Below are 23,133 nucleotides of genomic sequence, written 5' to 3'. Positions count from 1 at the left end.
CTGATACTGGCAGCCTGACTATTCCTTCCACTTACGTGTAGCTCTGGCTGTTCCTCTCTCCAGCAGAATTCTGCAGTCCTAAAAATGGTATTGTCTTAAGGCAGCAGATAGCAGCCTGTCTTCCTTCCAATTTGAAAATCCGTATCTCTGTCCTCCCATCTTACTGGTCCAATAACATAATGCCTGGAAACCCAGCAAATGCACAGAAAGATCTGGCAAACAGTGAGTTTAAAAGATCATATTTATTCATTTATTAAAAAGAGTATCCATCAGCTAAACTGCATCATCTCCCCGATGACTTATAGATTTTTCTGTGGAGTTCACAGTCACTCTAAATGAAAAAGAGAGAGAGAGGACGAGAAAAATGACAAATAGAAACGATTTTTCTTCAGCTTGTTTTCCACTCTTTAGGGTTTTGTCCTCTGTTGCTCTAAACCAATTTTATTCTTGGTAATTAATTTGAACAAGGTCAAAGGAACATCTGGAAAATGTTGAGGAATATTACCAAGTGTAAATGCAAGATAGGTTTTGGGTCTCAGGTAGCTGGTTTCACAACCCTTGCACTGGTTTACTTCTGCGCTGGCTGTTAAACTCATTGTTGCAGGTTTTCCAATGATCTGTTGCAGGTATTACCGTAATGGAGCAATCACTTCAAGCAAAATTTCTTTCAGATAGAAGATCTTAATGCGTATTTCTCACAGATGAAATATTTCCAAACGCTGCAGTTAGCGGAAGAAAGGCTGTTGTTTCTGAGGTATCCACAGACCTGGTTAGTTGATTGGGGTCCCTGTATTGGTGACCTGGAGACGCAAGTCAGTGTATCTGAGGTTAGGTGTTGGGCTTACGGGAATGTCCTCTGGGCAATAAAATGAGAGATGCACAGCTTTTCTTTTTGTTTTAATCTGTCACCCTTGCGGTAGTTTTGCCTTTCTTCTTCAATAACAGAACAATTTTCTCTCAATAAAGAATGTAAATATTACTTCAACAAGCAGCATTTTTAAAAAAAAAAAAAAGCTTGAATACAAAAGGATAGGATCTAATTTGGAATCTTTTTTCTGATTCTTAATTCTCAAAATATGAAGGCACTGCTGACCCGCGTCCCCAGTTCTTTCTGAAAGCTCACTATGGAAATTGCCTAATAATTACTATCGTCTCTTGCCCTTAGCACTCTAGTCTTTAAATGATAGAAAGGAAATGTACTTGATAATCACATAATATTGTTCATTCAGACTCAAATGTTGATGTGAATGTGCTACAGTGTAATGGCAGTGGGGCTGAGACAGAAAATTTGGAAGGCATGTAGCCATTCTTAAATTATCTTGTCTTGATTCCAATCAGAAGCCTGTGAAATTATCATGCTGGTTATGTCTTCTGGAGGAAATGTAAGGTATAAAATAAAATGAACTTTTGATTTCCCTCCTGTGTCTAATTCTTCTTGGAATGTTTCCCTCAGAGAATTACAGATCAGGGGAAGGAGAGGAGCCGTCTTGCCAAAGCCAAGGTTGGCTGGACCCATCCTGAGACAGTCCTACCCAGTAATCATAGTTTCTTTTGATCTCTCTCAGGCTGCCAGTGATAAAGTCCTATAAGAAACAAGACTTGAACAGTGAACCGAGGAGGGGGGCGTACTACCAGAAAAACCCCAATAAATTACCATGAAATATAAAGTGTGGTATTTTGTTTCCACAGAAGTAAGTAGAATTTGAGAGCTGGAAAAAGAGAGAGAGAGGATTTTTAAAAGAAAGAATACCTTTTTCCCTATTGCTAAATGATCAACGTGGTGTTAAGGACTATGGAAAAATTAGGTATCTGGTATCAAAATAGTTTTAACAGATTCAGAATTTGGCATATAGTATATGACTTTCCCAGGATATTTCAGTGTGAGAAATAGTTTAGAAGATTCCAGAAGCAACTTAACTGTAGGCATATTTCGTGAGAAGAAATATTTCTAACTTTTGTCACTAAATTTGCACAGAAAAAATAGTGTGAACCCATAATTGTAATAAGTTAGTCCAAGTTGCCTTGGTTTATTACATAGCCTTAACAAATTGTTATACTAATACTCTTGCAAAAATGAACTTTGACTATTTACTGAATATAGTAGGCATACATTTTTAATAAATTCAGAAATGTGTAACTATATCTTCTACTTTGCACTTAATTTATGGGTAGAATGATTTCAGGGAAACATCTTACTGTTTACTCGTTAAGATGTTAGTAAACTAGATTTAAGGTCAATTAAACTTCTCATTTAGCAAATGCTTATTTTCATAAATCTCTCCATTTCATGACATCACCTCACTTTTTATACTTCTACTTTTATTGATAATTACAAAATTGTTATAGCTTATTATACTTCCCTACAGCATTGAAAATAAGACATTTAAAACATACATACACTTATAATGTATGCATATCTTGGAGTGGGTTACCATGTTACAAAACGGTATTTCTCTTACCCTTTCCCCTTTTTGATTAACAAAGGACATAGAAATAACATATTCTCCTTGATTTTTGAATAACCATCTCGTTTTTTGTTTCTCCAGTTAAAAGGAAAATAAGCCATGCTTACTTACTTTGTGTGTTAAACCTTTTTTTCAACCAATCTACCTTTGTTATAGAGTATCAAGGAATTCTGTCTTATGAGAACCAGTCTTTTCTTTTAATGGGTAATATGGTATTTTCAGAATGATGTGAAACCATAAAACAGTGTTTACCATTTCTTCTTTGCTGTCTATTTGTAGAAGCTTAGATCCCTCCTTCAAACAATACTCTCCACTGGTGCACCAAATTTTCCAGATTTCAGAGACATGGTAACAACTTTCTCCATTGCGAATCCAGTTGTCTGGACAAGGGCTGCAGTTATGGGCTTCAAATATAAACATTTTATTAAAGTTATTGTAAAAAGATTAGTAGCATATCTTCTCAAAAGAACCCTTGTGTCACTCCCAGTAAAGCTGGACTCTTTAACCCAATGGTTCATATGATGCAGTACTTACCAATTTCAGCTGCTTTGAGGCTGAATACAGTAAGATTTATACAATTATTTCCAAGTGCAGTAGGTCTCTAAGAATTAGTTTAGGATAAAATTAATTAGAGAATATCTATTCCCAAGTTGTTCCTCCTCTATAATAATTGATCTGATTATTCTATTTTTAGAAATCTTTCCTCCTTTTAACTTTACATCATTTATAATCTTCATTTGTTTGCTTATTGTTTCATGTCTTTTAATCTTATTGGCCCAGTTTAATTGGGAATGTACCAAGCATAATAATAAGTACATTCCCAGTTAATTAGGTGAGTAACATCATAAGCCTCAAGTTGATGTTTAAATTCTGGGAGTTAAACATGAAAAATTTTCGCACAGAATGGAGAGAACAAACAATGCACCTTGAGGAATGATTTTAAAATTTGTGGGTGAGGAAAAGTCAATAAAAACACAAGTGACCAATATGTTTATTTTAGGACTTTGATATAACTAAGAAGTAAGACACAGTGTTTAACCAGTTTTACAGAACCTGTGTTAAGAAAGAATGTATTCACAAAAGAAGGATGCTCAAATGTATAAAAGGGGAACCAAAGAGCAGGAATTTGACCAAGTGTTTCTGGCACAGTTTTTTTTTTTTCCTCCCTTTTCACCCTTTTCTTTTTTTGCGGTACGCGGGCCTCTCACTGTTGTGGCCTCTCCCGTTGCGGAGCACAGGCTCCGGACGCGCAGGCTCAGCGGCCATGGCTCACAGGCTCACGTGGGATCTTCTCGGACCGGGGCACGAACCTGTGTCCCCTGCATCGGCAGGCGGACTCTCAACCACTGCGCCACCAGGGAAGCCCAATTCTCTAAATTTTATGTATTAGTATTATTAAACACTAGTTAAGTAACCATAGAGTACTTGACACACTATTAACAAGTAGAAATAGACAGGTTTAAAATGCTTGTAAGGGATGAAATAGATAAAACCAAAGTCACTTAATAGAATTTTTAAAAATGAGCTGAACCCTGCATTGTTAAAATTTTTGTAAGTACCCTGATTTTCAAAATGAATTTTCTGCTTCAAGAGATATCTAAATTTGAATCTAAAGCAAGACCTAAACTAAATAAATTGAGGCATTTGGAGCTCTAATTAAAGTTACACGTAAATTTGAATGATTGGATAAAACATAATATGTTGCTTCTTTTGTTGTTTAATCTTACCTACTAATCTCACGCATTCCATTTTGACATTTGACTGTATATTTTCCTTATCTGTATTTCTTGGAACCTCAGTATTTTCCACATACTATTGAGATATATATATATATATATATATATATATATATATATATATATATATATATATATATATGTATATATATGAGACTGAACTGAAGAGTAGATCAAAAGTATGTCTCTCCTATTATGAAATCCTGACTATAATTTTACAAACAATAAAATGTATGTCACTGGTTTTTTTTTGGTTGTTGTTGTTATTTTGAGGAATTGGTGTATACATGTGTATCCACGCAGTGGAAACTGATTTTGTATCAATTACCTGAACTGAAAGACTTCTGCATCAACATTTGGCAATATTTCATCTGCAGGCCATGGTTTCTCTTCCATTGTGTGAAATTGAGCAGTACTCTGTCCTGTTGGAGGAGTTTTTCTTGCTGCTTCATTGCAGTAGTGGACACCTGGAACACTTCAAACAATAACAACCATTCCTGATAAAATACTGACATATAACAAAGTAAACCTTCAACATAGACTAAAGAGAACTACACATTGCTGATTATATTTGTGATGAAAACCTACAAAGAATGCACAGCAAAAAGGCTCTTTGCCATTCCTGTTTCCTTATTCACCCAATTCCAGTCTCCCAAAGTAGTCAGGTTTGCCCATTTCTTTTTTATTCTTCCAGAGATATTTTGAACTTTGCATGCAAATGAATATAAAACCCCCTCCTTCCCCTTTACACAAATGGTAACAATCTTTTTACATGGTTTTTCACTTTTTATTTTAACACTTAAAATATATTTTGGACATCATACTGTGTTAGTACATAAAGAGCTTTTTCATTCTTTTGTTATATAGCATTCTACTGGATGGATATGTCGTGATTTATTTTAATAATTCTCTATTTTAGACTATTAGTAATCTTTTGATATTACTGAAGTACTGTAATAAAGAACCTTAGTTATACATAATTTCACACATGTGTAAGTATATTTGTAAGGTATGTTGATGGGTCAAAGTTTTGTGCATTTAAATTGTATTAGATATTTCCAAATTACCTTCCATGTGTGCTGATGCAAACTATAGGAAAAACTCAGTTTTTCCTTCTATAGGCCTTTCTCCTGTGAATCACCTTGACTTTTCTGACACTTCTGGTCACCAAATGTATGGTTTCCCCACCACCACCACCCTCGCCCTCTCCACAACCCCAGCTCAGTGTCCTATAATTTAATTCAATCTGACACTATCTTCTTGGAGAAAGTAACAATCTTACAGGTCAAGGGCTCAGTCCCAAAGATTGCTCTCCCCTTCAGATGCCAATGCAAGTAGTAGGTCCCCAGGTTTCCACAACTTCTGTTTGATTTGGCTACAAATTGGAGGTTCCCATGACTCCCTCCTGGGTTCAATTAATTTTCTAAGGCAGCTCACTGATAGGGAAATGAGTTACCAGTTTTTTAAAGGGTATGATAAAGGATACAGATGAACAACCAAGTCAAGAGATACATTGGGAGAGGTCTGGGAGGGTCCCGAGCTCAAGAGCTTCTGTCCCCATGGAGTTGGAGTTGGATGTGTCACTCTCCCAGTGTGGATGTGTTTACGAACCTGGAAGTTCTCTGATTCCACACTATTGGGATTTTATGGAGGCTTCCTCACATAGGCATGATCAATTGTTTTTGTTTTTCTTTTTTATAAATTTATTTATTTTATTTATTTATTTTTGGCTGCATTGGGTCTTCGTTGCTGCGCGCGGGCTTCCTCTAGGTGTGGCGAGCAGGGGCTACTCTTCGTTGTGGTGCGCAGGCTTCTCATTGCGGTGGCTTCTCTTGTTGCGGAGCGCGGGCTCTAGGTACGCAGACTTCAGTAGTTGTGGCTCGCGGGCTCTAGAGTACAGGCTCAGTAGTTGTGGCGCACGGGCTTAGTTGCTCTGTGGCACGTGGGATCTTCCCAGACCAGGGCTCGAACCCATGTGCCCTGCATTGGCAGGCAGATTCTTTTTTTTTTTTTTTTTTTTGCTGTACGCGGGCCTCTCACTGCTGTGGCCTCTCCCGTTGCGGAGCACAGGCTCCGGACACACAGGCTCCGCGGCCATGGCTCGCGGGCCCAGCCGCTCCGCGGCATGTGGGATCTTCCGGGATAGGGGCACGAACCCGTGTCCCCTGCATCGGCAGGCGGACTCTCAACCACTGCGCCACCATGGAAGCCCGGCAGGCAGATTCTTAAGCACTGCGCCACCAGGGAAGTCCCATGCATGATCAATTGTTAATGCCATTTCCAGCCCCTCTCCCCTCTCTGGAGGATGAGGGGTGGGCTGATAATTCCAAGCTTCTAATCACGGCTTGGTCTCGCTGGTGACCAGCCCCCATCCAGGAGCTCATCCACACTCACCTCATCAGAACAAAAGATGTTCCTAGTGCTCTTATCACTTAGGAATTTACAAGCGTTTCAGGAGTCCTGTGTCAGGGACCTGGTCAAAGACAATTATTAGAACGAGAGATGTTCCCTGTGCTCTTGTCACAGCAGAGTAGAGGGGAGAGACACTAATGTATATCTTCTATTATTTCATACAAATGTTCTCTCAATTTCATTTGAATTTGCATGTATCTTTTTATGTTTGATGTTGAAACTCTTTTCACATATGTATAAATAAAGATCAGTTGTATTTTCTTTTCAATGAAATGTATAATTATATCCTTTGTAATTGTTTTCATTGGGTTTCTGGTCTTATATATGTGGTCTTTATTGTGCCGTGAGAATTAATTCGGGCTGGCCTGGAATCAGCCTGAGCAGGGTTTTTTAAATTCCTACAGGACACTGATCTCCGGACAAGGCATGAAACATACAAATTAATAGTGTAGCTTTGTTATCATGGGTATGAGGATTTGGGGGGCCAGATTATACTATCTTGTCAGCATTGTTCATTGGTGACATACGATTGACGATTTGTCCCTGGTTACAAAGAGACCCTGAGAAGGCTCTGCTGTTGAGGCTAGTTACCTCTCAGGAATATGTCAGGTGGTCAGCAAGACATAAATTCCCAAGCAAGACTTCATTTTGGGCTCCCAAGTACCAAGGTGTCTTGTGTACACATCGGTGTTTCCTGATCCAAGAGAGAAATTGTGTCGTGAAAGGACACTTACATGGAGAGGAAGAGGTGCCTGTTGGAACCTGGTCTTTCCAGACACTTTTGTAATACACATCCTTCCTTTTATTTTATTTTATTATTTTTTTTTTTGCGGTACACGGGTCTCTCACTGTTGTGGCCTCTCCCGTTGCGGAGCACAGACTCCGGACACGCAGGCTCAGTGGCCATGGCTCACGGGCCCAGCCGCTCTGCGGCATGTGGGATCTTCCCGGACCGGGGCACGAACCCGTGTCCCCTGCATCAGCAGGCGGACTCTCAACCACTGCGCCACCAGGGAAGCCCCACATCCTTCCTTTAATGCCTTCCCCTGCCCCTCCTCCACCTTCATCTCCACTTCCTCTTTCTCCTCCTTCCTCTTGCTTCTTGGTATCCCATAGTGTAGAGGTATCATTTTTTAATTAAGTGGTCCCTTACCGATAGGCAATTGCATTTTTTCCCATCATTTTTTTCTTCCTATTGCTACATGTGCAGGTTTATCAATAGGAAAACTTTCCAGAAGTGGGATTTCTAGATCAAAATTAATTCATTCAGTTTAAGATAACCCAGAGTTTGTTAAGAACAAGATTGTCATGGTTGATCTTAACAGATTTCATAAACTAGACAGAGAAGAAAACAAAAGTATGTGCCCATCAGACAGCAAGATTTTTGAGGACATAAAAATGTACAGTATGATTTTATCAACATCCTTAGTATGTACTATGTGCTTTTTGGCTATATAATAACAGATGATTGGAGATTATAGATTTATTTTTATGTGTAAAACAAATTCTACATTCCATTCACTTGACAATATTGTTTCAAGATGTTGCACCTTCAGTTATTTTGCTTTAAATTGAAATTGTTCTCTGTAATTCAAGTTTCTTTCATCTTTTTACCCCAAGTAGTTAATATTTATAAAATAACACTGAAATTTGTTATACAGAATGGATACCTGAACCATATCTTTTGATATTTGCAATGTCAGTTAAATATGTATTCTTGCAGTTAGAATGGAACTTGGCAATATTTCATTAAGAGTCCCCAGTTTTTACAGGAAAAACTGGATTATTATATGTTAATTGACTTATATGGTAGTTCTCTTCCAACTCTGCAAATCTGCTTCCAGTATTTATGTTTGATAAACAGATATTTAATTGTGAATTTCTTTTAAAAATGGACTAGCATTATATATATATATAAATATATATATAGTATATTATCTATACTATATGTATTTATATTTATGTGTATTTTAATAAAGTACAGAGGGAGGATAAGGTGAGATAAGGGAAGTTCTGACATTTATGATGGGGTGTGAAATTTTATTTGAGGAGATAGACAAGGTAACAATTACTTCTTGAGAGCCTAGAAATTATTAAAACATTCCTCTCTGAACTGCCAGGAAAATAAGATCATAGCTAACATGAACAAGGTCAAGTTTCCTGTACTTTGTGGAAGCAAACCTTGTACCCTTCTCTTCTTCATTTCAGAACTCCTAATTCTCCTTTGCCAGCTAATTCCTCCTAGACAGAAAAATGATTTGCCAAGGTATACAAGAAATAAGAATTATCCAGACAATAACCTTCATCTCTGTCTTGCTAAGCATATTTCTTAGTGCTAGCATGAGTGATAATAAAGGGTCTTAGTCCTGTTTCTAGAATCTGCAGTTCTGTAATTGTTACATTTTATAAAAAATTCATTTGCTAGATATAGAAACATGTCTCCAGTTTGGACTAAAAAGAATAAAGAAATGTGGTTAAATATTGGCTCAAACAAAGTTCTCACATTTACCTTAAACATACTAACTGGTACCTCATCAAATATAAAGTGAAAAACTCATCTTAAAATAATTGTATAAGTCAAATTTAGAACAAATGTATATTAGAAAAGGAAGAGCCTATACTGAAAACTTACAAATTGCAAGCTTTGGCATACTAACATGATTCATAAATTGAATCATGATATAAGCAATTATTTGCATCACTTTCCCCCAACAGACCTATGGTATTAGATTTGAGTTAAACAACATGCAATTGAACATTAAAAGTTATCATTAACATCCGAGTGCTTAGAGAGTTATATCAAATAAATGTCCCATAACTTAAATAAGGAAGCCATTATTTTATATCATTTATGTCATTTAGATGTTTCTAATTGATTTGTCTATCCATTTATAAATTATGAAGTTCCAGTTCCACAACATACATACATATAATTGTATATAACACTACATGAAGTATGTAACCTATCTATAGATTATTTTGAAGATATCTTTTTGTACTTACACTTGACACCCAAGAAAATGGAGGTTGCTAATGAGCCTATGCAGAAGATACATAAAACCACCGTCACAAGACACCATGTTCCTAAACAAGGAATAGAGACAATGAAATTGAATTAGAGAAAGTAGAGGAAAGAGGTGGGTCAGGATAGGACTACACTGAGTAAACTAAGGAGTTAACATTAGACATTCCTTCTAGAGAATCACCGAGGCATTGTAACTGTGTGTAACAGGAAAAGGTGAACTCAAACTCTTTGAAATGGAAGTCATAACTTGGAATACACTGGATTTGGAAAAATGCCAAATTGAATAGTTTTAATAATACACTTCTCTTATCCTTATATAACACCACAAACTTAGTAACTAGTTAGATGTATTATCTTCCAACAATCTTTTACAGATGATGGCAAGCCAGGCAGCAGGCTTTAGTTTTTGAGAGCAAAGAGGCTGTCTCCAATCTCCTCATCTCTTGTCAGTGTCACTTGAGCATGATTGGTTCAAAGGTATTTCCCTTTAAACGTATGATTTTGGATGAGGACAATTTTTTAAGGTAATTTTGCAACTATTCAGGAAGGGAAAGTGAATGTGTGATTTGTTATATTCTTAACGCTAGTTACAGAAAAATGTATAAAATTTATCTTTGGATAATGTCATAGGCTGGATAACAGCTTTGCCCGAAATGCCTATGTCTTAATCTCTGGAACCAGTAGGTGTTACCTTAGGTGGAAAAGGAGATTTTAAAGGTATAATTAAGTTAAGGATCTTGGGATGGGGAGATTATCCTGTTTTACCTGGGCACTTATAAATGAGATTTAGATTAGAGGGACAGACTGCCATATGATGGAGGAAGCAGAGAGACATTTGGAAATGTGCTACTGTCTTTTGAAGATGGAAAAGGAGCCACAAGCTAAGGAAAGCAAGAAATGCAGCTCTAGAAACTGGAGAAGACAGGGCATGGGTTACCCCCTAGAGCCTCTCTAAGGAAGGTAGCCCCATGACAAGTTGGTTTCAGCCCAGCGGAACCCGTTTTGGACTTCTGATCTCTAGAATTGTAAGAAAATAAATTTGTGTTGTATTAAGCCCCTAAATCTGTGGTAATATATTACCTAAACAATAGGAGACTAATACGAATATTAAATTATAAAGACAGAACTGATCCAGGCTGATGAGTGTTTGCCAGTTTTTTCAACCTACGTTTTCTCTTTTACTTCTTAGTATTTATCAGATAATGTGCAGGGTGTTTTTACGTGGGAGCTAAAATTACACAAAATATATGATTTCTTTCACTTATTTTCCAAATCCAGGAATTCTTTGTCTTTCCAATGAGTAAGCGAGAGAGAGAGAGAGAGAGAGAGAGAGAGAGAGAGAGAGAGAAAACCAATGTAGTACATATTTGTCAAGTCCATTTCTCTTTTCCTTTTTCACTTTTACTTACTCCTCCTCCACTTCATTTCATTTTTAATATTATGCATATTATAATACTATTGCATATTATGCAATATTATGCATCACATTATGCATATTATAATACTCTTAGGTGGGTTGTCTCAGATTAGAAAAATCGCCTTGGGCTCCTCATAGAACAGGAAAAAAGAAAACCCATAAACCACAAGGTCTTGGTCTAAATAAGTAGAACTGGCTACCTGAATTTTTGGTGGAAGACAGATGTTTCTGGTAAGGGTTTGGTGTTGGATTATCCCACTGAAGAGAGGTGTATGTTTCTTCCTCCTGCATGTCTGAGGTGCTTTGATAGGTAAGGGGGTGCACATGAGAAGCTGAGACAAATAACTCCTTTTGTAGTCAGGAGCAGATTAATGGAAGAACTGAAATTAGCTACCTTTTCACACCAGTGGGGAAATATGTTTGAGTTTAGGGAATAGAATAGATGCATCTTCATCCAGAAAGTAGAAGTTTATGAAGTTTAAGCCAAAGCATAACTTGGTAAAGAAGGAAGTGAGAAAGAAACTGAACTCAAAACGGCCAATAATAGAATAGGTTATTGCTCTGGTTTCTACAATGTAGCAGATGTTGAAGGTGATAGCACTGGATTACTGTTAAAATGAAAAGGCCAGAAGTGCAGAGAGTGAGCTTACATTTGGTTTAGGATGTGAAGTGTGGGAATGACCTTGATAGCAAAGATACGAGGATAGCTCACATTGGGCGAACCAGTGTGGAAGGAGTTGTAGGTCACTGTACATACTTAAACAAGAAAACTGGGAAGGGATTTCATCCCTCAAATAAATTTACACACTGTATTAGTTGGGGTGATGCAGTTGCTGTGACAAGTAAACCTCAAAATATCAGTCATTTAACACAAAGTTTATTTCTCGCTCACGTAACATTTTAGCTCCAGTAATCCTGGATAATGGGTAGTTTTCCTCCAGATGCAACCCCGTTCCTTCTATTTTGTGGGTGGTTGGAATGTCATACTTCTAGCCAATGGAAAGAAAAGGAGAAGATGACATATCCACATCTGCTTCTTAAAAGCCGTAACCTCGAATTATCATGTATGACATTCACATCCACTAATAATGCCCTGTTTGGATCTACAGTTTGGTCCTGATAAGCCTAATTTTTGCCTGGCTAGCAAACTTTTTACAATAATTTCACTCTAGAAGGGAAGCATGAATTACTTAGTGGATAGAAAGAAGGCTGTTTCTGCCACATCCTGTGACTACAGCATTGGTATTGAGAAATTTGATACTTTAATCATCATTCATATATTGGCCATTTGTCCTTACGGCCAAAAGTAGTGTCTCAGTAATTTACAGTCTGCAAATCCCAACAATCTGCAAAATTCTTTTTGGTCACAGTGTCTCACTGGATCAACCATTAACCTCTGTAACAGAATAAAACAAATGGGGCACTCAAGGGGGCATCTGAGGGCATTTAACAAAGACAGTTTTATAAGGATTGGGGAAGGATTAAGGAAACCAGAAAGGGGTTGTGAAATATGCATTGGGGGACGATGATCACACCCAGGCCTGAAGGGTTAAGGGGAGGGTAATTATTGAAACTTTGTGACCTATCTGAAAGGGCCATGGCCTGAGATACAGAACATGAAGCCTTTGCCAAACCAGGGTGTGGTAGGCGACAGCCAGCGGCGTAAACACCTGGACCGTTCTCCCCTTTCACCCCCCTGATCACTGCTAGTACCTCCCAATAGAGGAATTAACTGGAAGCCAGAGGCCAAGTTTGCCCAGATATTGCTGTACTTGGAGTTCTGCCTCTCAGGGCATAGGATGGGGCCAAGAGGATCTCAAGAGGCAAATGGAGAATATCCAGCAAATTCTCCAAATATGTCATATGATTTTTATGTGACCTGAGATCCTGACAGAGAAAATAATGTGACTTAACTCCCTATAGCCTTTACATTGAAATGATTTCTATCTTGAGGTGAAGAAAAGGAAGAAACAATAAGCACAACAAATATGCATTAAGAACAATGTCAGGAAGAATGCAGGAACGGAAGCTCAGGGGTTGCCATTAATTTCCAGGGGCTCTCAAATTTTATCAGCACTAAATATCATGCTCAGAAAGATCTAGTTTTCCCCAATATAGTATGTTCTCTGCTAAGTTTCTTTGGGGGAAACATTGGGCTCTCCCAGCCAAAGATTAGTATGTTACTTGTATGACGTTTAATGTTTTTAATCATACTATCTTATTTATTGTTCATTATATTCCAAGCACTGTTTCAAAGTCCTTTTACATGAATTATTTTGAATCCCAAAATAGCTCTGTGACATAATAACTATTATTAGTATGTTGTGACAAAATTGCAAATTGAGGCATGGAGAAGTCAAACTATTTTCCCAAGTTCACTTACCTGTGCTACTAAAGTCTATGCTATTCTGATTTTATGTATAAAATGCTTTTGATATGAGTATCAGAAAAAAAGAATCTTTGTAGGTACAGTTTGATTTGTTTACATTTTTTAATTGTACTTTTGCCATCCACTACAATATTATTCTTTAAAATTCAATCATGCATAGTGATATAAAATGTATGCTTTTCCATTTGGGAGAGATAAAACACTAAATTTCAGAGCTATGGCTGATTTTTGGACAGTTTTCTGAATTATTAGTTCCAATTTGGTTTCTCTAAATAAACAAGTAAAAACAGGAAAATAATGGCATTATACCCCAAAAGCCAAGGTCTCAACACATTTGAAGTGGAAGCAGAATCTATAGTATTTCTATTGTTTTTCCTCAGTGCCCCCTCTTGCCGCCCCTCCCCTGCCAAATCTGCTTGTTTATTGATAGTCTAAAACAAAATAGATTCAAGTGTCTTTGGGTGTCAGTGCACAAAGCTATAAAAGTTATACATATTCATTGAGTATTAATTATATGCTTGGTACTCTGCTCAATGTCTTACATAATTATATGAAATAATCCTCACAATAACTTTATGAGTAAGGTAATAATATTAAACTCATTTCATAGATGAAGAAACTGAGTTTTAAAGAGACTAACCAATTTACCAAAAGCCAGATAGGGAGTAAGTTCCAAAGTAACATTTCTCGAAATGTATTAAAGGATACTTTAATCAAGCCAGGATGCTTATTAAAAGCATAGGACTCTGTCTCCTCAGCCTTCCCACTGAGCACCATAAGTATTTGTGTTTGAACATCTGCATGTTTTAACAAGCACCTCAGTTGAGATGTTTGAGAACCATGTTCATAAATTTTATTGCCACGAATTTAAGGAGAAAGAGTACCTTCAGGGAAGTTGTGAAAAGAAATGAAATTTTTGCCTATTATCCTGTTAAAAGGTGCCTCTCCACATATCTATAAATACTGCATGAGTTACTCAGCAAAAGCCAAACATAGAGCTGTCAGGAAAAGAACTATATAAAGCATTTTGGCTTGCTGTTCAACTAGGCTGTGCAACTTGTTAAAAAGCATTTACTCAATTTCAAACCCTGTCAGTTTTCTTGCAAACTTTATTTTCCTTCTCTTGGACAGAAAATTACTGCTCTTGAGTCTGACCATAGGGGAACTTGGAATAGAAATTATATCTGTATAGTGTTTTACTGGTTGCTGTGCTTTCTAATGAACTATCTCACACAAAGAGAAGCAAGTATTTTTCTGCTTCCTGTGAGCCAGGAGCTGTGCTTGCTGGCATAGAATAGAAAATAAGAAAGTCATGGGGTTTGCTTTCATGGAGTTTCTGATATAATTAATACTTGGAAGTTTTGTTTTAGGTTGTGGAACTGTGAGGTATATAAGACAGGTGTTATCCTATTTTAAATATTAGAAAATGGAAGTTAAGAGGTAACATGATTGAGCCATGGTTGTACTTGAGTGATCATGCCATCTAAATTTTTCTACTGACTCCAAGTTTAGTATACCTTCCACTACCTTATGCTGTCTTTCAAACTTAGATATTTTGCATAGTCTCAGACTTAGATATTTTGCACAGCTTAAGTCATTTAAGCACTAACCTTTCTTGTTTCAATGTAAAATGTATATGTTTATGTCTGAAGATGCAGTGAATCATAGCATGTTGAGATAATTAGGAATGGAAGACAAGAAGAATGAAAATTAATGGAAACAGAACCATTGGGAAACAATCAGCTCATTGACTGGTTTCTGGATGTATAAAGAAGGCCCTAAGTTACTCCTCAGTATAAAGAGTTATATAAAGAAGGAACTAAGTGGTGTTGGTAGGAAAGATAATGTAAAGATGACTCTAAGGGGAATAAAGGGAAAAATAAGCAATTCTATGGCTAGTGATTCCTTCATCCAGATCTCTTATTGTACCATCAAGCACTTGTCTGTGACATGCTGTGCATGTCTTTGCATTAAAGTAGTTGGTCCACCTTTGCCATGCCTGCCTTCCTTTCACACATTAAATAATGTTTGTTCTCACAGAAGGTAGGGTGAATTTTCCCATTATGAAAATAAGCACAATTCATATTTTCTGTTGCAGTTCCAGAAAGCTTGAACCTGTGAATGGAAAAGGTAGCATGAGTTCGTTTGAAAGCTAAATAAACAATCAACAATCAAACTCTGTGTATAGTATTTTGTTGCATAAAGTGGAGATAAGAAGTACGAGGCAAAAAACTAAAAAGCAACATTCAGATCATTGAGAAACTTCCAATCTGCTTGGGGGTATAAAGTATGTACATTTGAATAGCTCAGTAGCAATTTAATATGGCATAAGATTAAGCAGAAGTGAACTGTAGGTACAATAGGAGCTCAGAGGAAAAGATGGATGGGTATCTGAAATAATGAGAAAGGCTTTACCTTTTCATCTTTTCATGGAAGATCATACTTAGTTCTGCCTTGAAGGAAGGGTAGGATTTAGATAAACAGAGAGGAGCCCTGTAGGGCAAGTAGCTGCACAGGTTGGAAATGAGCTCAAGGAAAATAAGTTGATTAAAAATCTTTGAAATGAGGATTTATGTTATAGGGCAGCTGGATACAAGACTGTATTGTAATTGCTTGTTATATTTCCTGCTACAGTGCTATGACAATAGGACAAAGAATGTATATTTATTCATTCATTTGCAAATATCTATGGGATATCTACTACGAGCCAAAGTTGTTTTATGTGCTGATGATAGAGTGGTAAACAAAGACCAGGTCCTTTCTACTGGGGAACTTACATTATAATGAGAGACGGTTGGTAAGAAGCCAACAAATAAATAGAAAAATTCAGAGTGGTAAGACTCATGATGAAACAGACTGTGATATGATAGACTCAAGTGCATGTGGTGGAGGGAGGCTAGTTTAGTTTGGGTAATTAAAGCTGGTCTCATTGAGGAAGTGATGATTAAACAGACTTGAGTGACAAGGGGTAGTCCTTCATGGAGTTCTGGAAGCAGAGCTTTCTAGAAGGGAAGAGCAAGTGCAAAAAGCCCTAAGACCTCAAAACATGTTTGATTCATTGAAAGAACAGAGGGATCACCAGCGTGCCTGCACTATTGTGAATGAGGCAATAAACGATAAGAATAAAACCCAGGTCTATGAAGAAGCTTGTTTATACTCATAATATTCTTGACTCCTACCCATAGTAAATGCTTAATAAATATCTGTTGAATAAATTAATTAAAACTTTAAGTAATGATCAGATTGTATAAGTTTTTGGTTATAAGTTTAAATTTTAACTGGAGAGACATTGCACAAGATTAACAAAAGGTGATTAGAGATTGGAAAACCATATTAAGTAACCCAATGTAATTGGTCCCTTTGCCTGGATTGTCTGTAGAAGGTTACAGACAAATGGCACAAACTCAAACTGGGGCCGATTCTGGTCTGGTTCTTTCTAGCTGAGGTCTGGGGCTCCCTTTTGACATGAACATTAGAACCACCTTGTGACTGATAATGTGCCTGATTCTTGGATACCCCTAAGGTAAAAGATGAGGTAAAATGATACTGAAAAGTCAAAAGAAGCCTCAAAGTAATAACTTTCAACCATAAAATAATGAGGATGATAATTTTGTTCTGAAAATATGTGAAGAGAATCAGATCAAGCTAAAAAAACAAAACAAAACAAAACCACATACCTAAAATGTTCCAATGGTGAAGTTAAGGGTAGAAATGAATGGGAAAAAAGTATCAGGAATAGAGGTGGATTGCGACTTAGACAAAAAGCAGAGGAATGGCAGAGTAGGAAAGTAGAATCTTATTACAAGTGCTCTCTTGTTAGGATTATGGTGTAAGTGACTCAGCCAATGCTTATGTAACACACAGTAAAACACAGAGCCACCTCCCAACTTTTAAGTAACCTGTACTCAAGAGGGTAGAAGACCTCAGGACTCAAAATTCCTAGTTGTGCCTTGTATTCTGAGCATCTAATAACTTACAAATTTTTGGAGGGAACTGAGCCGTCTTCCCACATCCAGATGTCACTGGATTTCTGGCGGAACAATCCAACCCAACGAATTAATCCAGTCCTGCTACTGATGTATTGCTATTGCAAACACAAGTAAATATAATGGTCAGAGTGTTTCTACAGTTCTTGTAACGGCATAAAGACAAAGCTTCATGATAAGATGCTGGACATAAAAAGTAGATTATATGTCTATATTAATACTAATTAATTATATTTGATATTAGAATTGTTCCAAGTTCACTTGTTTTTGCATAAAAATACTTGCAGGATACAGGGAAAACTGTAAGCAAGATAGATAATATTCTAATATTCCTATGTGTTTATCTTCCATCAGTTGAAGTTTAGAATCCCAAATAAAGTATCAAATATGGCTCTTAAATGAAATAAGTGGTAAACAACTAGAGAAGGAAAATGAAACGAAATACATTGTTGATGAAACTTTATAATCCCTAGAATTAAGCTCTACTTGCTTTGGTTTCATTGCTTAGCTTGCCTACAAAATCTTGCATACAGGAATATTCATTTATTTTAGTTGACTGGGTAAAAGGGTTATAGAATGTCTTTCTCAAAGGGATTTACAAATGACTTACATCTACTTTTTTCTACTTTGAAATTATCACTATTTACTATACTATATACTATACTTGTTTATTTTGTTCTTTGCCTATTGCTCCAACTGGAATAAAGTTCCATGAATTTAGGAATTTTTGTAGGTTTTATTAACGCATAGGTCCAGGTCCTGGAATAGTTCCAGCACATATTTGTTGAATTAATGTATGAATAAATCAGTCAATCAATCTATCTATGGGTAACAGAATTAAAAAGAGGTCAAATGTTCACGTACTCGCATACCTCCCGGAAAAAACAAGTGAGGACACATTCTTTGCAAATAAAAAATGACTTGAGCATCTTGGCAGACATGTGAGACACAAAATGGCATTCCATAAGAGATATTTTGTGAGAGTCACTTATTTCTTAAAGCTTGAGCTACCTGTCACCTTTCTGTTAATTTATGTTTTATTTTTTTCTTTAAAGTACATCCATGTTATATACTTAACTATAGGACCTGACAGATACAGTCTACCTGAAATTTAACTATTTTTTATTTCTCAAAAATTACATTACTTCCTCTTTTAGTTGCTCATCTCCAACCTGATATCAGCCTAGAGTAATAAGATTCAAGACTTGTTTAGTCTCCAATTAATCTCTTTGTAATAGAATTGAGATTTCAAAGCAGGTACTCTCTTATTTTGCCTGATTTGAAAGAAGTTAATTTATCTGAATATCTTCTCTATGAGTCTGAGCCACAAAAAAAGTATATGGTACAGCAAGTTAGAATAACAGGACACCCAAATGAGCATGAACATCACTGGGCTGATTTCCTCATGTCTGGTCCACTACTGGTTACTTCAGCTCTCAGTAAGGTACAAGTCAATTTTGCTGATTACCTATAGCAGTTCTGTAGAAAACGGCTTGCCTGAATATTTGAATTCTATTGAATTTCTGTCTGCATAGAGCCCGAATCCTGATCTTCTATTCCAATTTATATTTGCATTTATTTTAATATGCAAAAATGTGAATAATTACTATATTAGAAATTGTAGGATAAGTACATTAAATAATTTCTGCCTTTTTAAAAATATATGTTTTGACAAACTGTTATTCGGTAGAAGGGAGACTCCAAGGCTTGGTTCCTGGCTTGCTCCCAGGATTTATGAAAAAGAAAAGCTATATTCAATAATATAGGGAGAGTGCAGTAGTGGATGTGAATGTACATTGCTTGAAAAGAGAGCTTTTGTTAGAAGCTGTCAAAAAGGGAAATATAGAAGAGGAGACATGTTTAATAAAAAATTTTCAACTGAAATCCTGTCTGTTGTGCAAATAAGATTGTGCCCCAAACTACATCTGGGAGGGCCTATGAAAAGATAGAGTTTGCCTCATGGTTCGTTCAAAGTGTCAACGATTTAGCAAAAACTGAGAAGGCATGTAATGTTGGGATAACACTGATATTTATATTTTACAATCATATTGAGTTTCCTTATACTTCAGATCCTGTTTTGAATTAATAAATAGAGTTAAGGAAGCCAAGAAATTATCTTAACTCTTGTTGCAGAGATAAGACCGGAACTCAAAGTTTCATTAGTTCTATTTCAGCACTTTCTACTCTCAAATGTAATTTTTACTGAGCTTGATAATGTTCTGAGATTAGCACAAACTGCAAGACATAAAAATGTAAAAAAAAAAAAAAAGGCAAGTGTTTCATTTGAGATTTCTCTCCTTATGACTCCAAAATATTTGACATAGAAATATTCTTACCAGCGTGTCCTCCCTGGTGATCTTCAGAAGAGTAGCATTTACATCAGCACAATACTTCTTACTGTCTTTCCATGTCAAGTTGTGCCTGAAGAATCCATAGCAACTGTCTCCATAATATCTCCAGTTTACGTCACATGGGCTGCATTTATGGCCTTAAGGAGAATCCAAGCATAGGATCCCTTTCATTCTGAAAGGATGGGCTTACTTTTTCCTCATATTCAATGTTTCCTGAAGATCTCAAGATTCCTGACAGATAGCATCACAAAAATACTCCAGAGTTAGGGGAGATGAAGAGACTACCCAATCATACTTACTTTCCTTTTGTCCTGATTGTTGTAGTAAATCTTGGCAGAACTTCCTTGCTAATTTTTTCAGAGTTCCTGAGAGATGTTCATTCTCAGCTTGTAGGTAGTTCTGCTGCGTGACAGCTAGACGTAAAAATTAGATAATAATTTGTAATTAGGATAATAAGGAGTGATGCAAAAAAAAAGTCCTCTCAATGAACTTTATGTTCAATAGAGTTGTAAATCTATGAAGTGTTTACTAGATACATTATGAGTAAAAGAGTGCTGAAAAGGGATCAGGGTAAAGGGGTTATAAAGAAAATATTAAGTGCCAGGCAGAATGACAACCGAGAGTTCTCCAAAAGAATAGGTGAACTATTTGAAGGAGATGACCACAAGTAAGAACATGCCATAATCAAATTGCATGCCCATAGTAGTTGTTTTGACCTTTCCTTCAACACAGATTTCTAAGCACATTTCACAGAGGTGAATGACCTCTGCTATTATGTCTTCTATGTAATGCCCGAATATCCATTCACTTAAAAAATACATATTGAGGACTTCCCTGGTGGTCCACTGGTTAAGACTCCATGCTCCCACTGCAGGGGGCACGGGTTCGATCCCTGGTCGGGGAACTAAGATCCTACATGCCCTGCGACGTGGCAAACAACAACAACAACAACAAAAAGTATTGATTTCTTGTTGTGCTCGAAGTACTGTGATATTCAGGTAAATCAAAGTAGTGAATGAAAAGTTCTAAAATATCTTATGAAAAAATAAACAAGTATCTGAACAAGCAACAATTATACAGATGATAATGTGACATTGGAGGGCTTTTAGATGTATAGGAAGAAAAAATATTTATCAATTAGGTGGGATATGAATAGTCTCAGTGGAAGTAAATGCATTCATCTTAAAAAATGGGAAGGAGGACATTTTAGGAAGACGGGACAGAATCAGCAAAATCTCAGGCAGGGGGACATAGGATTTATTTGTGAAACAGAAAACTCCACGTTGGCTGGATCTTAAGATGCACAGAATAGGGAGGAAAAAAAGAAAGTTTCAAACGATAGTGTGGATCTATACTGAGGAAGATCTTAAAGACCAGCTTAAAATTCTTAAGCAATAATTTTTAATTAATTTAAAAAACCTAAAAGGTAATTTTAATCAAAAGGTAAAGTGCAGAGTTCTCCTTTATTGAGAATATCCTGGCAGCTATGTATAGGATAATTGCAGTAGCGACAAATAGATAGTGACAGTTAAGCTTCATGGCATACACCAGGACACTTACGTATTGCCTTCCTCAGATCAAGTCATTGGCAATAAGTCAATACTTACACATAATCCCCAGAGCCACCAGCCCAACAGCTATCCCCATGCACAAGATCAGCAGAATCAAAGCCATCATACGCCACAAAGAGGAGGAAGCAGGGTCACCTGTGGGCATACAATAAAGATGTTAGGGGCAGGCAGTATGGCATAGTTTTGGGGGACAGCTTCACCCCCATCCCCTGCCCTCTCAGGATTGTCCAAGTGATATAAACAGCTTCTCTGGCCCATCTTGCCTTTGCTCCCTTGGTAATCACCAGCAGTAAACACAACCCACTCCATCCTCACTCCCACCGGACTTCTCTCTGAGTCAAAATGTAACTAGCAGCTAAGGTCGTTTGTGTCTGTGTTTGTTTTATTTTGTGCTCACTCCTCTAAATAATAGTGTTTATAAGCCACAACTGTGGAATCACACCCACTTGCTGACATCTTAGAAAGTGGAGTTTTCAAACATTTTCTCCTCTTATCCCTTAGATTTCTATTCCCTCCAGCATTTAAATCTATAAGCCTTAATGTAATGTGCCCTGCTTGTATCATTTGTTGTTTATATTCTAAATAACATATGTAGCCCATGTACATACCACTCAAATGATGTAGGGAAAGAAGGTCATTCAGGAAAATTAAACAAAACTATCTATGTTATCACTAGTAGAAAAAAAGAAACTAGGGTGGATCCATTTCAATAGATAATTTCCAAATTGCTGCCTCTGGGCATTCTTACCTGAAGTGAGAGCTGGTTTTTGAGTTTTAATATTTAAGGTGACGTATCCATCTTCATCCTGCATGGCTTCCCTTAGAATGAAAGTGAACTCAGCATTCAATGACTTTGCAAAATGTAGTGTCCACCCTTATGATTTCAATGTCTACCCGCCTGTGACCCTCCTCTCTCTGGTAAGGTGGAGACGTATGAGTTGGGGCACATGATTTTTTGTTTTTTGTTTCTTTCCAGGAAGCCCTTTAATAGCTGCTCAGATATACATGGACCTTCAACACCAAAACACAAAAATAATAACTTGTGGTAAACGAGTAGATATGGCATTTGTTTCCTGTTTCCTTAACTTCCATTCTGACTATTCCATCGTGTATGTCCTTTCAAAGAACAGAAGTTCATGCTTCATCGTAACCTTGGCAGAGTCTAAATCATGTTGTTTAAATGAACTTATTTCTGATGAAAACTCATGGATAAAACATCAACAGATATAGTCTATCTCACTGTGGTGTAAGAGTCTAATATAATTTGATCTAAGATGAGCTATATTAGATGTTTCATGGTCTTGTGGTAGAAGGTCTAATTATGACCTACAATTCATCCAAATTCTTGCATGTTTTGCAAATCAAAGCGTTTTTTTTAGAGTAATTCATCCATCCATTTATTTGATTGCATTAAAATGAAAAACTGAACAAGCTGACATTTTAAGTAATGAGTCAAGGATATTCAAATCATATTATGCTCTTTAGCCCCTGCAAATCAAAGTTTTAAAAAATTTGAGAACTCCACGAGGCAGGATTTATATGGCTTAAGTTTAGGCATCAAAGGAAAACAATCTAATAAAGTGAAATAATACAAAGTTAATGTTTTGATGTATTGTCTTTCAGTAATGTTTTCACTTTAAAGTAAATTTCCAGGAATGGCTTTTGGATCTTTGATAACTTTAACCATAAGCTGAGTGTCTTATGGCTGGATCTATGCTTCATAAAAATATATTTGCCTTTATTTGTATCCATCAAGCGTGACTTTGTGGTGTTAGAAATAT

General features: G+C 36.7%; 2 protein-coding genes across 2 annotated transcripts; both read right to left on the bottom strand.

Annotated features, from left to right (window-relative positions):
• Positions 1 to 667: 667 nt before the first annotated feature.
• On the bottom strand, positions 668 to 11,373 carry LOC132499327 (C-type lectin domain family 9 member A-like). Its single transcript, XM_060113854.1, has 6 exons — positions 11,256 to 11,373; positions 9,617 to 9,697; positions 4,530 to 4,676; positions 2,718 to 2,869; positions 1,462 to 1,583; positions 668 to 800 (listed from the first exon to the last, which is right to left on the bottom strand). Exons 1-6 carry the CDS (start codon positions 11,344 to 11,346, stop codon positions 668 to 670), a joined length of 726 nt encoding a protein of 241 aa, XP_059969837.1. The 5' UTR covers positions 11,347 to 11,373.
• Positions 11,374 to 15,414: 4,041 nt separating this feature from the next.
• LOC132499292 (C-type lectin domain family 1 member B-like) lies at positions 15,415 to 22,164 on the bottom strand. The gene is made up of 6 exons (XM_060113790.1): positions 22,101 to 22,164; positions 21,389 to 21,487; positions 20,081 to 20,194; positions 19,767 to 19,918; positions 17,422 to 17,528; positions 15,415 to 15,559 (listed from the first exon to the last, which is right to left on the bottom strand). The coding sequence occupies exons 1-6, from the start codon at positions 22,162 to 22,164 to the stop codon at positions 15,415 to 15,417; spliced, it is 681 nt and encodes a 226-aa protein (XP_059969773.1).
• Positions 22,165 to 23,133: the final 969 nt, after the last annotated feature.

Source organism: Mesoplodon densirostris, chromosome 11 (genome assembly GCF_025265405.1).
Source record: "Mesoplodon densirostris isolate mMesDen1 chromosome 11, mMesDen1 primary haplotype, whole genome shotgun sequence".
In the NCBI taxonomy this organism is placed as follows: domain Eukaryota; kingdom Metazoa; phylum Chordata; class Mammalia; order Artiodactyla; family Ziphiidae; genus Mesoplodon; species Mesoplodon densirostris.
This window is presented reverse-complemented; position numbering and strand designations above follow the sequence as displayed.

Coding starts and splice junctions, on each gene's coding strand:
- LOC132499327 (XM_060113854.1), bottom strand. CDS start 11,346: ATGCAGGAGGAAGAAACATACACCTCTCTTCAGTGGGATAATCCAACA. Junction 9,698..11,255: donor GTCTTCCACCAAAAATTCAG/GTAGCCAGTTCT, acceptor TTCCTTGTTTAG/GAACATGGTGTCTTGTGACG. Junction 4,677..9,616: donor CATTTTCTTGGGTGTCAAGT/GTAAGTACAAAA, acceptor TATTGTTTGAAG/TGTTCCAGGTGTCCACTACT.
- LOC132499292 (XM_060113790.1), bottom strand. CDS start 22,164: ATGCAGGATGAAGATGGATACGTCACCTTAAATATTAAAACTCAAAAA. Junction 21,488..22,100: donor AAAACCAGCTCTCACTTCAG/GTAAGAATGCCC, acceptor GTATGCCCACAG/GTGACCCTGCTTCCTCCTCT. Junction 20,195..21,388: donor GGTGGCTCTGGGGATTATGT/GTAAGTATTGAC, acceptor TTTTACGTCTAG/CTGTCACGCAGCAGAACTAC.